Source organism: Aricia agestis, chromosome 4 (assembly GCF_905147365.1).
Source record: "Aricia agestis chromosome 4, ilAriAges1.1, whole genome shotgun sequence".
In the NCBI taxonomy this organism is placed as follows: domain Eukaryota; kingdom Metazoa; phylum Arthropoda; class Insecta; order Lepidoptera; family Lycaenidae; genus Aricia; species Aricia agestis.
The window spans coordinates 9,415,249-9,429,902 of NC_056409.1; the positions used below are offsets into that span (position 1 = coordinate 9,415,249).

General features: G+C 36.0%; 2 protein-coding genes across 5 annotated transcripts in view; one reads left to right on the top strand and one right to left on the bottom strand.

The window, feature by feature from the left end:
• The window catches only part of LOC121725862 (neurobeachin), a 385,885-nt gene that overhangs the window by 12,456 nt on the left and 358,775 nt on the right, over positions 1–14,654 (bottom strand). For all 4 annotated transcript variants that reach the window (XM_042113000.1, XM_042113002.1, XM_042113001.1 and 1 more), the window contains 3 exons: positions 10,827–10,942; positions 2,504–2,616; positions 1,121–1,261 (listed from right to left, as the gene is read on the bottom strand). In XM_042113000.1, coding sequence (XP_041968934.1) covers positions 1,121–1,261; positions 2,504–2,616; positions 10,827–10,942 — 370 coding nt within the window. The remainder of the gene's footprint in view (positions 1–1,120; positions 1,262–2,503; positions 2,617–10,826; positions 10,943–14,654) is intronic.
• The window catches only part of LOC121725865 (facilitated trehalose transporter Tret1-2 homolog), a 49,549-nt gene continuing 39,445 nt past the window's right edge, over positions 4,551–14,654 (top strand). The window contains exon 1 of the mRNA XM_042113008.1: positions 4,551–4,882. Coding sequence (XP_041968942.1) covers positions 4,854–4,882 — 29 coding nt within the window. The 5' untranslated portion in view covers positions 4,551–4,853. The remainder of the gene's footprint in view (positions 4,883–14,654) is intronic.

A 14,654-nucleotide genomic window follows, 5' to 3' on the forward strand; every position in this document is an offset into this window, starting at 1 on the left:
ATTGTAAATAGTATATCTAGTAGAGTATTTAATCTACGTTCATAAAGATATTTTAAACTGGACATAATTTTTAAAAGAGCTATAGGTATCATGGTATGGTATGGTAAGCTACCTAATATTTGCTATGAATGCATAAAAATATGCCAAAAATAAATTAGAAAGCACATTTGCAATGCTAAACTAAACGCTAATGATTAAGTAATCATTAGCGCTTAATTTAGCATCATATTATTTTAATCCCTTAACATGTTGAACAGAGTAATAAATTAATTAAGGTATAATTATATACCTACACAATGTTGTATTCATCAATTAGCGAGAGATATAAATTATGATATTTTTGTGGCGGTGTAAAAAGTACACAACAGCCCTGCTGTAAATCAAGGCGTCCACACTTCATTTAGTTTTTAATTTCTGTCCGACACGCATGTTTTGTATTTGTGTTCAGACTTCACTCGTCAGAGCGATGACGAATTAAATAAGGTAAGGGCTTTTTAAACTCTTCTTACTTTTCTCTATAGTTTTATAAAATAAAATTTATAATGCAAGGGTACTAGGGAAATCCACTTTAATGTTTCTAGATTAGACCTAAAGGTCCAAAATAACAGGGGAAGACCATTTTTTCTGCAGTATTTACTCTTAAGTCTTAAAGTTTTTTTTTTATAAATTGAAGGAAACAAAAATTAGACGGTTTGCCCTACTAGTTCATCCTTTTTCAATAGTTTTTCAATTATTTTGCGTTTATGTTTCACTGCCGATTGCCGTTTCAGCTGAAGGATGAACGTGATTTTCTCTAGACAATGTATCTTATATCTTTAAACGAGCAATTCTTGTATATATATATAATTGGAATCTCGGAATCGGCTCCAACGATTTTCATGAAATTTAGTATATAGGGGATTTCGGGGGCGATAAATCGATCTAGATAGGAATCATTTTTAGAAATTGTCATTGTCATCGAATACCGAGCAAAGCTCGGTCAAATAGCTAGTTATACTTAAGTTACCTAAAATGATTTGTATGTAATTTGACGGCTACCATACATTTGACATTTAGTTTTCGTAGCCTACTATAGGACTCATTCTCACTTCTCTCTTCTCTTTAGTCAAGTAGTACTTACAATGCGCACTAGCCAGTTGAGTACGAAGGCGGCGGTGGAGTAGTGTGTGCCGTAGTGGAAGGGCGGAGTGGAGTCGTGTTCCCACGTGTTGTATCGCTCCTCGAAGTACGCGCGCCGGCTCGGGTTGAGTGCGCCGATGGGCTGGAAGAAGAGTTTAGATTTACTCCTCGAATCTTATGGGATCCTGGTACTGCGTGCTTTTATACACAGCATGTGTAATAACAATTAATTCATTCGCACTTAATTAATTCATTCGCAAGTAAAATATAAATATTAGACTATAGTACTTTGCGTCACTTTGCGACCGCAATCCATTTCTTCTTGAACATAATATTACATCAATTTAATTTACAAATCACTATGGTAGAACACCGAAACATCTATGATATTGCGTCATAGAAGTTATTTTCAATTAAATTTCAATTTGATCATAAATCTAATTACGTTACAAAATGTGTACAATTGTAAATCATTATTTGTAAGTTAGTATGTAGTTAAGTACATACTGCATGCTATGGTTGCAAGACTTGAAACCGACAGCTATATTAGACTAGGACGAGTCGGCGCATGAGTACCGAAAACTATTCCACCTCAATTTTTTATGCGATCTTTAATAAAATTAAAATGAAGTTATTGTTTAAGGGGGGCTACCATACAAAAACACAATTTTTTGTCTACTTTTGCTAAGATAAAAAAAGATATAAACAATGAAATTTTTTGAAATCTCTATTAACAATATTATTAACTATTGTATATAGAATTAAAAAAAAAGATATTACTTTGACATTTTTATTTTTTAAATATTTATTAACTATTGTATATAGAATTAAAAAAAAGATATTACTTTGACATTTTTATTTTTTAAATATATTTTTCATCGGTCGAAAGTACCCAAATTTGAGGTTTTTCGAACCTTTAAAAATTCATATCTTTAAAAATATTAAATTTATCGTAAAAAGTCATAGGACCTTTTTTATTGGTATTTCAATAAAGAATATAAAACAAAATTGTTCGGTTGATAAATAACAATTCTTTGCAAATAATATGGCACCGGGTTTCGCCCTGGCAACATGTATTTATATCATCAGGAGGGCAATTTGAAGAGGATCGCATAAAAAAATTGAGGTGGAATAGTTTTCGGTACTCATGCGCTGACTCGTCCTAGTCTATATTATGACGCGGACTTAGGTAAAGACATTGGACATGAAAACGTGATTTGGTCAGACCTAAGTCCAATGACCTAAGTTAGTTAAAAGATCACTCTTCGAATCTCAAAGTCTCTTGAGTTGTTAAGATCAAAACAAAAGAGTACAAATTCGTAGTCTAAAGCTATTTTTGAAATGTATGAACTGAATAAAATATGTATATTATAGCTATACAAACCTTTGACAGATCTCTGTAGTTGGAGGGCTGGCTGAGGTCAAGCTCCTCGCTCTCGTAGTTGGTGAGCACCCACGGGAACACCGGGTACTGGTTCAAGTCGTTGTACGTTCGCCCTGGGAAAAGGCAATTATTAATAATAGTTAACGCATTTGCCTTTTTTTTCGCCGAATAACTGCCACACTCAGAGTAGAACATATTAATTAAAAATGTTGACATAAGTCCCATACATTATCTGTCAAAGTCTTCATTAAATGTGACTGTGTACGGCGGTAAATATTTTTAAACATCTTGCGGGGGATGGGGGTTCTGCTCGCAAGTATGTGGGTCTCTGCTGCGCCCGAAATATGGAAGTGGACGCCTCCGGCGCGGCATCCCCTACCCTACCCACAAAAAACTCGGCGGCACTCCACTATACGCCCTAGGCGGGCCGCGGGATCGCGTGAGCTTACACCGCTAACGCATGTGCCTCGGCCTACACCTACAGCCCCTGGGAACTACAGCTAGGAATTACAGCTGCTTATGCTTCCGGAACTATACCCGGTGTGGATATTCTTAGTAAGAGGGATAAAAAAGGTACCTACTACCTAGCCCTAAAACCATCGCATGCGCATATAAAAATATTTCATACATTAGCATGTTTGAATCTTATAAATATCTTATATTCCTACAAATCATCATCTTGCCGGTATGCGGATGTTAATATCCATGGAGTTTCATTCTCGTTCCTTATTAGGGTTCTCAGTCTCTCTTTGGGAGAGACCGGAGAAGGTAGCAAATAAGGATCTTCATATCAATTTTTATATAACAATGTACCGATGAAGACAAAGACATTTTTATTACGACATCCATGTCGAGGTCTTGACGCGTACATTCATATTCACAAGTTTAAACTCCTGAGAACCCTGAGAACGATTCTCTCGGGGGAGTCGAAGCTGCGAATTGAATATGCTAAAGATGTTAGGTACTGCATATAATATTACAGGAGGATTTTGTGCTTAGGATATACACGTCTTAAGTTCCAAAGCAGCTTAAAGTTTATCCCGTTTACACTTTCCGGTTGTGCTTAATTCTTTTGATCTAAGGAAGTACTTAGTTCGATAAAACGTATCGCAATTCGCAACATTATAATCTTTAGGCGGCGTTGACAAACAGTAGGAAACCATGGCGTGACCACTGACACCGCCTAACTGGTGACCTCGTTGCGCACTCGATCGTAATTATAATTGTTAGCCAATGCATCCTTCGGAAACTCTCTCTCATCATAGTGTCATTACCATTATAGCGACCTGCAAAGATTATGGTCACTTGGGCATCTGCGAGACAGAGATTTGCTAAGAGTTTGCTTATGCAGAAAATAATTAAATAATTAGCCAAGTGCCAGTCGGACTCGCGTACGAAGGGTTCCGTACCGTTATAGAGCAAAAATTGTATTTTTGTATGGGAACCCCCCTTAAATGTTAATTTTGATTTATTTTTAGTATTTGTTGTTATAGTGGCAATAGAAATACACAATCTTGAAAATCTCTATCTCTATATAGTCTAGCTATAGCGGTTTTTGAGATACAGCCTGGAGACAGACAGACAGACAGACAGGCGGACCAAAGAACAGACATCGAAGTCATCAGTAATAAGGTACAGTTTGTACAGTTTGTAACTCGGAAACCTACGGAAGGATAGCCTGTGTGTATGGAAGGTAGCTAGATAGTATTTTCGATTGCTCGATTTTGTCTTAAAAAAACTCCGAATATACAACAATTTCTGGAAATCCTCGCAGTCGTAGCCGTCAAAAGTTGTGTCTTATATCAAAGATTGTGTCTTATAAAGTGTAAGATAAAAAAATATCTGATTGGTTAATGACCTCTGATGATGGCGATTAATAAGGAAAGTATCCTTGTCCGCTCCTGTATCGCTTATTGTAACTTTCATTGCAATCTATTGCACTTTGACCCGGCGATGTTTGTGGTCGCGCGGCGCGGGTCACATTATCTTGTCACTTAATGCACAGACCTATTGTTGTAATCACGTGACCACACTTTTCCCATCTGGTCGAGACATTCGTCGGCCGGGCCTCCACTTTCGCAGTCGCTTGCAGTAAGATATAGCAACAAAAGCAAGAGTGCTGAAATTGTGAAAGCGTTTCCGAACGAAAGAGAAATGTGTCACGCTGACAGTTGCGATGACGTTTAGTGAATCGAGCGCAGAATTCTATTTTCAAAAAATTGCAGTGGCAGTTGTGTTACTTGTAAATAAATAATAACTTCTACTAGGAAAACATAAACAAGCAGTGAAATACGTGTTAATGTTCTAATTATCTACAATCAAACATTTTCCGCTTAGATTCAGTGATAATATGAGAAAATCTACGGAGTACATAAAGAGGTAAGAATTACCTAACTGTCCTGAGTATATCATGTTATAATATTTATATCTACGTTCCCAAATACCTACTTACTCATTAATATCTACCTTTCCTATAATGTATACATGGTGTAACAAAATAAAGTGATAATACTTTACGATGTGTAATAATAGGTTGGGGGAAAAGTCTTTTCGCATTACAGTATGTATGAATTTGTCATAAAATCTCTCGGGCTATACCAATTGTATCTGGTACAACTGGTATAGCCCAAGGTTGTTGTTATAGCGGCAACAGATATACACAATCTGTGAAAATTTCAGAAGTCTAGCTGTACCGGTTCTTGAGTTACAGCCTGAAGACATACACACAGACAGACAGACAGACGGACAGACATCAAAATCTTAGTATTTGGGTACCGAACCCTAAAAACCACAAACGTGATTTTTTTGGCCTTTTTGCTCAATTTCAATAATGGCAACAGGTAGGCACTTGAAATTTTCACAAAGGCAAATATAATATGTATTTTAACAATAATAATAATATTTAAGTAAATAAAATAAAATATTTAGGGGCTCCCAATAAAATAAAAAAAACACAATTGTTGGCCTATTTTTGCTCTATAACGGTACGGAAGGCATGAGTCCAACTGGCACTTGGCCGATTTAAAAAAAAAATATTGCATTGTATATTGTATTGTAAATTCATGACGTTGGGAACTTGTTCAGTTCCTACAAACAAGTATTGCCCTTTCAGCGCTTCTACTTTCACAGATCTGAAGCCTCTACAAAATTTTCATAGATTTAACGTTAATCAGTGTTGTACTAACTACTACGATACGACAATCCTTTTCAAATGAGTAGAATCAGCAGACAATTAATTACTTGTGATACTTTTTTTAATCCGGCATGCTAAGGAAGATCGCAGACGACAGACTTTTTGTGCGATCGAGTCTGCGGCGCCCATACAGTCTGCGGCCCGCAGACTCGATCGCACAAAAAGTCTGTCGTCTGCGATCTCCCTTAAAAAACTTTAGCATTTATGTATAAATTCAGTTTAGGCCTGTAATTATGTCAATAGACCACAACGAAAATTAGGAAATCTATGGTGAAACCGCGGTGCCGAAGGTTACAAAATATCTCAGGAGTCACCTTCACAATTGGTTTATTATATAAAAATGTCATAGTTACAATTTTTCGCAAAAACAAAAGGTTACTCAGAGTTACATTTAGAAGGTCGGTCGTTGTCAAAGAGGAAACATATAATAATATTATATCGGGTAGCAAAAAATTACGTATACTGTATACCTATTATTATAGTTAAAGTCAGAATGCGTAAATAATAAGACCCAACAAGTATACTTATTTCTAATTTATCCAACAGTTCCTTAAATATATAAATACAGCTTGAAGTCTCTCTAATATATGTAGTACCAATCTTTGGAAAATGTTCTAATGCGGGCGCCAGACATGTGATCAAATACGCAAATTCGCCAAGTGTGGCACTGACATTTGCCTATTTGTGCAAAGTTTGCTCAAACTTTGAAGCCCATGTCTGGCGCCGGCTTTAGATTAATTAATTAGCGTCCTTTTACACGACTTTCAGAAAACGGGACAATTTGACATTTAGCTTAGATAAATTACAACTAGCTGTTTGACCGAGCTTTGCTCGGTATCCGATGAAAATGACATTTTCTAGAAATGATTCCTAGCTAGATCGATTTATCGCCCCCGAAACCCCCTATATACTAAATTTCATGAAAATCGTTGGAGCCGATTCCGAGATTCCAATTATATATATATACAAGAATTGCTCGTTTAAAGATATAAGATTATTACAACATCAATAATATTATAATACTGAAACTAAAAACTATTGTTCTTAGTATCAATAAGTATTATTGATTTGTTATTATTCATATTTTTTTAAATGTAAGATTCTATATTGAATACTAGATGATGCCCGCAACTCCGTTGCGCTAAAACTCGTTTATCGCGCGTGAACCGTACATTTTTCCGGGATAAAAAGTATCCTATGTCCTTTCCCGGGACTCAAAGTATCTCCATGCCAAATTTCAGCAAAATCGGTTGAGCGGTTTGAGCGTGAAGAGGTAACAGACAGACAGACAGACAGACACACTTTCGCATTTATAATATTAGTATGGAAGTATGGATTAATATGTAATTTTACTAGAGATAGAAGCCTAGTGTCTTAAAATACAAGCAGGACACTGCTTAGTTTAAGACTCCAGTCTCCCCACAAAGTCTGAACTAGTTATTTATTATTACTGTAGTCTGTAGTGTAGCTAATATTATATCAAAAATACTGATTCTTATGTTATTGTAATGTAGTTACTAGTAGTGCCGTAAATAGGGCGGTGCCACCGGTGCCCACGCACAGGGCGTAGACTCTGGGGGGCGCAAGAATGGCCAGGTAGACTCTTATTTTTTCGAATTGCTCCCGATAAGTACTTCCCGCTGCGCCCCAGAGATGTTTTCCAATGTCGTAAAAAAAAAATATCCACAGCCGAACTTATAATTTATAACCTTCTCCTTTTTGGAAGTCAGTTAAAAAACAAGGGTGCACTTATATAAGCTCGTACAGGGCGCCAAAAAGGCTATATACGGCACTGGTTACTAGTTAGTGTCAATTAGCTAGTTTGCTTAGGCGTGTCTAGCAGATAATATTCTTAGCTATATCTGTAATTGCGGCAGATGTCATTATTACATAACGTATAAGAGCCATTAATTTAATAATTAATCAATCATTGTCTTCGCAAAAAGGCGCGGGTAACTCAGTAATGTTGGAAAATCTATCTAGGTTCTTTTTGGTAGAGTTTTGGAATTCATATTACGTAATTTTTTAAAGTTTTTTTGAGTTTCTTCTCGAGGTAACGATCTTTTGCTACTTGCTAGAAATTCAGAGACAAATAATAATTATACATATGTCGCTTTTACTCGACGCTTAGGTCACCGTACGGAAAACATAGGTATTTGTTTTTCCGTCCAACGCGGACGGATGCAATGTCAATCAGTGCCGAATTTATATTTTTATTAGTGTAGGGCATGTACGTAATCTGCCGGCTCATGTACGAAATCATAGGGGTATATAATATAATATAGCTTATTAATAAATCCGGGCTGATTGCAATTTCGTCAACATTGCAAATTATTATTACGACTCTTTGGCATCTACACGATACTCGGAGTATTAGAAGTGTAGATATTCAATAGTCGATCTCCAGCGGATCACCATATTGTATTACATAACATTGCATCTCAACATTACGTGGTCGATACGCAGTTGGTAAACGTCTGTAATTATCACATTTTCATTGTTACGTGTAACGCAAAATGGCAAGTTCCTCATTAAGTGGGCAAATTGACGTCCGCGGCATTACTCACAAACTTATATCTAACCCGGCTGAGGATTACCCTCATTATCCCATCAAATAATCATTAGCTCAATTATCAATTTTTATTGATCCTCCCTGAAAAGGAAGAAAAATCTGTCGGAATGTTACACAATATATTGCATAACTTGGCGTTAGATTGCAACTAAAAGTATCCTCCGCGGGGCGAATTTTTTGCGTTTAAAACTAAATACGGCTAATACAATTTAAGGTGAGAATTTTATATGTATATATTTTGGCTTACAAAAAATCCACTCAACGTTGTAAAGTATACCTAATGTTGGTATTAAAATTAATTTAGGCTAACTAGCTAATCCAATCGAAAAACAAAAACGTTGCTTAGCCATTTTATATTATAAAGAAGAGTGTGCACTGTGCGCTAATATGCTGATGATTGATATAATATAGACGGAAAAAAACATCGGTTAGGTTTCTTTGATACTGCAATATGTAAATAAGCAGTTATCTAATTGAGAAGGTTCATGAGGGAAATCTTTATGTGTCAAGGTGTGAACATCGCAAACTGTACAACAATTAGTGTCACTCACATGACACGTCGAATGCGGGATACTCTCGACATCATACTTATGCCTAGGTTACACACAGGACCGCATCATACGAGTTACTTTCATGTGCGAGTTGGTCAGTTGCTAGGGTGCGAGTTACAACATTTTTTGTTTTCCCGCGCCACTCGCCTTCTCTCACCATAGATACAACATGACTAGGCTATGTCATTGAGACATACATTATCTAATACGACGTCAACAGCTATCAACAGCATACATAGCGTGACCGAGAAAGGCGAGTAGAGCTGCTCTCGTACGAGTACACAGGCGTAGTACACAGCTTACTGTCACTTCAGCTGCTCGCACTGTGTAACGTATCCATAAGCGACATTACTGTCACCTAACAGTCACACTTCCCTGACAGTGTAAGGTCGTCACTCGGTAATAGATAAAACGCATTTAATGTTTGTTTCCGTCTCTTCATAAGATATGGTAAAATCGACTACGGATATTTTGAAAATAGGGGTAATACAGGGTGTAACAAAACAAAGTTATAATACTTTCAGCGCTGCTACTTTCACAGTTACATCTTAATTCTTAAAGTATTATCACATTGTTTTATTACACCTGTGAACGGTAAGACAAAAAAAACACCTTATGCGAACTCACCTATATACCTTATAAGGGAGGATTTTGTTTTCGAGTATAAAATTGTTGTCTACTTATGTATGATCTGAGCACAAAATATCCGCAGTTGATTTACTCCTTATTCTAGAATCTATAGTCTAGACTGTTCTAGAGGGTAACTAACAATTATGTTCATTAATTATTTATATTATTAAATTTAATCTGTACATAATGTATCCGATCCGATGTATTATTGCTGTATCCTGCTATAACGTATATGAACGCTTTCATACAGCACGTGATACGCGGTTCGCGTGACCAACAAACGCTGATTGTTCACTATTCAGTATTCACTCTTCATTTATCAGTATGCTGATTTCCTAATTTAATAAACTCTACTAAATCCATTCTCTCCAGTTAGGTAGTTCTATGATTATAAAACGGAATCCCGCAGTTCGATCGTACATTTTGTGGGCATTAATTTTTTTTTTCTAAATTGCAGTAGTTTCAGAGCCTATTGAAAAAGAAGTAATTTAAGAGTAGGTAGACGAGAAGCGTATAGCAGATTTTATGTACTTCTTTAATTATTATATTTTGTAATAATAATTGCTCTTCAATCAACACTTTTCTTCGACTTGAAGTTTTGAGGGTCTTCCGTCTTACTGGTTTACTTTTAGGGCTCCGTACCCAAAGGGACGTTTTATGTACTTCTTTAATTATTATATTTTGTTATAATAATTGCTCTTCAATCAACACTTTTCTTCGACTTGAAGTTTTGCGGGTCTTCCGTCTTACTGGTTTACTTTTAGGGCTCCGTACCCAAAGGGTATAAACGGGACCCTATTACTAAGACTTCAATGTCTGTCTGTCCGTCTGTATGTCAGCAGGCTGTATCTCAAGAACCGCTATAGCTAGATTTCTGAAATTTTCACAGATTGTGTATATCTGTTGCCGCTATAACAACAAATACTAAAAACAAAATAAATTAAATATACCAACTCGCACTTGGTCGATCTTTTATGCTTATGCAAGAGAAAGACTTCTATTCGATTTAAACTTGTAGGGAGCAATGTAGCGATAAAATTTTAAATGCACTGTGCACACTCAATTTTGATTCTGTAATCGTGACTTTACTTGTCTGGTAAACTTCTTCAACATAATATATTTAATATTACATATATTATACTTTACCAATGTCTGTGCTCTAAATATGAGTAACAAAAAGAACATTTTAGTTCCGCTATTTCAAGTCCATTCTACTCCTCCAATAAATCTTAAACAGCAGGGTCAGCGGAAGCAACTAAAAATTACGTAGGTATTCGTAACATTATCGAAATAGTGTAAACTGTAAACATGACATTCACAAAACGTTACAAATAAGTAGATTTATTTGTTTCTACTTGTCTCAAACTAAAGGCCCACCTGCGATAGTGTTGAGGAACATGAGATACTCGAAGTTGGATATCTCACGTCGCTGCCACTTCTGCGTCATGTTGGAGTTGCGCATGAGCTGGCGCGGGGACATCATGGACGCGCGCCTGTAACAAAACACCCGCGTCAGCGATAACACACACACACAAATATCAAAAACACAAAACAAAAGAACAAAACAATCGGACACAACGAAATTATCAATGAGGCTATGTAAATAGGACGTAGAGTTCCAGTTTCCTTTTTACGACCTACAAGTTGACAGAGATTTCGCACTATTTCGGCTTCGTTTGTTTTTGGATTGGCGAATGCGGGCGATGTTCTTTTCGATAAGATATTTCTACCACTTTATTTTTAAGGTTTAAGGCGAGGCTTTGCGATAAGTACAGGGTCGGATAGAAGTGAGAAGGGCTTCGGATCCATTAGCCGCGTGTCCTTTCGCCCTTTAATGGTCGTGAAAAATCGATGATATTCGTTGGCAAATTGGCAAATGAAATAACAACGAACACCCTTGACATCTACACGTGGTTTTTCCGCTCTTGGACTACATTTAAGCACCACCTCGCCATGCGGAACGATTTAATTAATATTTTAAAACAGTAAGTATGCACCTTTATCAGTAATTGGTGTTAATTGAAAAAAAAATTGCATAATTGATAGCTTATACTGAATCTTAAAATTTGTCTTATTACAACAGTTTCGTCTTTAATTTGATTTTGAAAATACCTTTAGTAAAAAGTACTCAAAGTTACTTAAAATAATTGATTTAAGTATTCTTTATTCAAGAGTACGAAGGTAAGTGTCATCAAAGTTTACAGCGGGAAGGACTTCCGCAAACATCGCGGCCTAGATAATGTTTACGGTACGTCAAGAGAAGATAACAAAGTATGTGGATTAGGTCAAGGATTTGTCAACTTCGATAAGTTTATTGCAATTTTTCAAGGCACTGCCCAAACTTAACGAGTACTTAAAAATAACAACATTCCAATTTTATAGACGTTTATTCATCATTCAACAGTTTGAAACTTGACCTAATTAAAATTTTTCAACTGATAAAATTTGTGGAATAAAGTTCGTTTGGCTTTTGACGGAAATACTTTTAAAAATTTGTGATACACGAGTATGTTTTACACGTATATGTAGACTGTTAGAATGAAAAACTAACATAACATTAAAAAGGATGAATTAAAATTGAAAATTGTCATTAGTCCAATTTTAACTAGGTAAATTTTTTTTAGTTGACCTACTGTTCAGTTATTCTGCGCGAGTGCGGCGCCCGCAGTAGGTCACGGCTAATCGGTTATTCACCCGCGGTATTGACACAGCCGGCTACATTCAACTCTACACAATTAACGAGTGAAGTATAATGAAAAGGTCTCTTCCGTAATAAAGAAAAAGTTCCTACGTTTTAAGTTACATTAATTTCTCACTATTATGGGTATAATGTGTGTTTTGACAAAGTAACGAACTTTTGAGGCCTTGCCGCTTGAGGACGTAAGTCGTAACACATAGGTTGGTAAAAAGTAAAAAGTTTCGTCTTAAGATATACACGTCGGCCCTTACATTATCGTCGGCTCTAGGGAACAACTTACGTTAGAAAGCTGTTAGCAAAATTTGGGATTAACTATTAATCCTTCGATCGTGGATTATTGGAAATCTATTGTTATTCTATAGTGTGTCACCCTCACCGGTGAGCTTATGGCTTATAGCGCTAAAGATTATGGTGGATTATAATATCATATTATTATCATGTTCTCTCTTGCACTGAACAAAGGGATGATTTTAATATTTGGACTGACATACTTCAATAACCCAGACTGGTACAAGTGGGTTTAGTTTTAAAAAAATTAAGGCGAAGTCGGATGTAACATTGAAGATGAACCAGAAATCAACAATACTTAGAATATTTCCGCTACCAGGTCATAAAATATATTGATCTACAATCTACATAATATAATCGCTCTACATATTGCAATATAATCTTAAATAGCATAATATCAATACATTTATTTAAATCAATAATAAAGTTTTAATATTAGGTACCTTGATTTTGTTATGACAGTCTAAAAAAATGTTAGTTCCGTCTAGCCATTTTAAGCGATCCAAACCATGTATGGAGCATCATTTTCTGAATTTAATATTTATCTTGCATAATATAGACAGAACGAAAATATTATTATAGTCTTGCTTTATTATGTTGCAAACTTAAGAGGAGTCCACACCGCCGTTTTTCCATACAAACGTTGTCCCCTGTACATATAATAATATCGTGTTTTCACTAGGTCGGACCTCGGAAATATAATGTAGTATCTATGTTTAGAAAATGAGACAATTTTCAAGTATAAAATTGAATTATAAAACCGACAATGTAGGGTTAGTCGCCCCCTTAAGAGACGTTTTACGACGAACTTAGCAGTTACTAAGTAAAAGTTTTTAACTAAAGTCCATATGTATTATCATGACGACCTCTGTGGCTCAGTGGGTGGGCTGTCGCTAGCCCAAGCCGGGGGTCGCGGGTTCGAATCCCGCCGACGGAACAAAATGTTTTCAAAATTCCTGGGTCATGGGTAGGGAATGCAATACCGGGATACCGGGATCCCGATATACCGGGATCCCGCATGCATTTTGCGGGACTAATCCCGGTCGAAAATTTAGCGGGATCCCGCGGGACTAACGGGATTAAAAAGAAGCGTGATTTATACGTGTAACTCTGCGTGAGGGGGGTGCGTGAACTGGCTACAGGCAGCCCACTAACAATATACCTTCAATAATTCACCTATATTTCACTTTAAATGACAATTGTACCAACCAGCGTAGAAGCTGAGCGAAATTTTTTAGCTTCTGGCTACCTTGTGTCGAATATCTGGAGCCGTTTGGCAGACGACAAAATTAATACCCTAACTTTTTTAACATACTTTTTTAAGCTTGAACTTAGGTATAGTATGTAACGGAATCTTTTAGCACAATTTTCTCTATATTTCGAAAAAAAAATATGTTTTTTTTAATAAAACATGAAAATAAATACCTAAACATGTTTTGAGTTTATTTTAACTATTATTATTACGTAACCATTTCCAAAAAATGATTAGTTTTTCTTTGATTTTTACATCTAAAGTCTAAAGTATTAATAAACCGTTGTAATAAAAAGTGTGAGAATAAGTTTGTTTTAGTTGAGTTTCTAAGACTAAAACGAAGTCTATCAAGTAAAGTCATTATAACCATTTATTTTACAAGTTTATGTCCACCCTGCGGGATCCCGCAAATACCGGGATCCAGCGGGATTGTGATGGTTCAATCCCGCAAATACCGGGATTGAAATTGTCTTGCGGGATTGCATTCTTGTGTGCATTATGTGTATGATATAATAAAAATCTTAAATATATGTATAGTATAAAAGTATTAAATATTATATTTCCGTTGTCTGGTACCCGTAATACAAGTCCTTCAGGTACTTAGCACGGGGCCAGACTGACGTGGTGTGAAGCGTCCATAGATATTATTATTATTATTACTGAAAGATCACTCAGTGTCTTTGTGTACATATGTGTGTTTAAATGCTCTCAATGGATTTGTCACGGAGTTATTAAAATATTCATCAATAGTCATAACATGATTTATTAGACGACACTTAAATAAGGAAGAAACGACTTCCTGCAGCGTTAAGTCGGAAACATCGTGTGCGATTTTGTTTATGGAGAACTAAGCAAAAACTACTGACAGTTCGAATGTAGATTTAAGAGTGCCGTAATAATATTCATTTTTCAAACAAAGTTACATTAATTATTATTTGCAATGCAAGATTCAGTTTAACCCATTGAC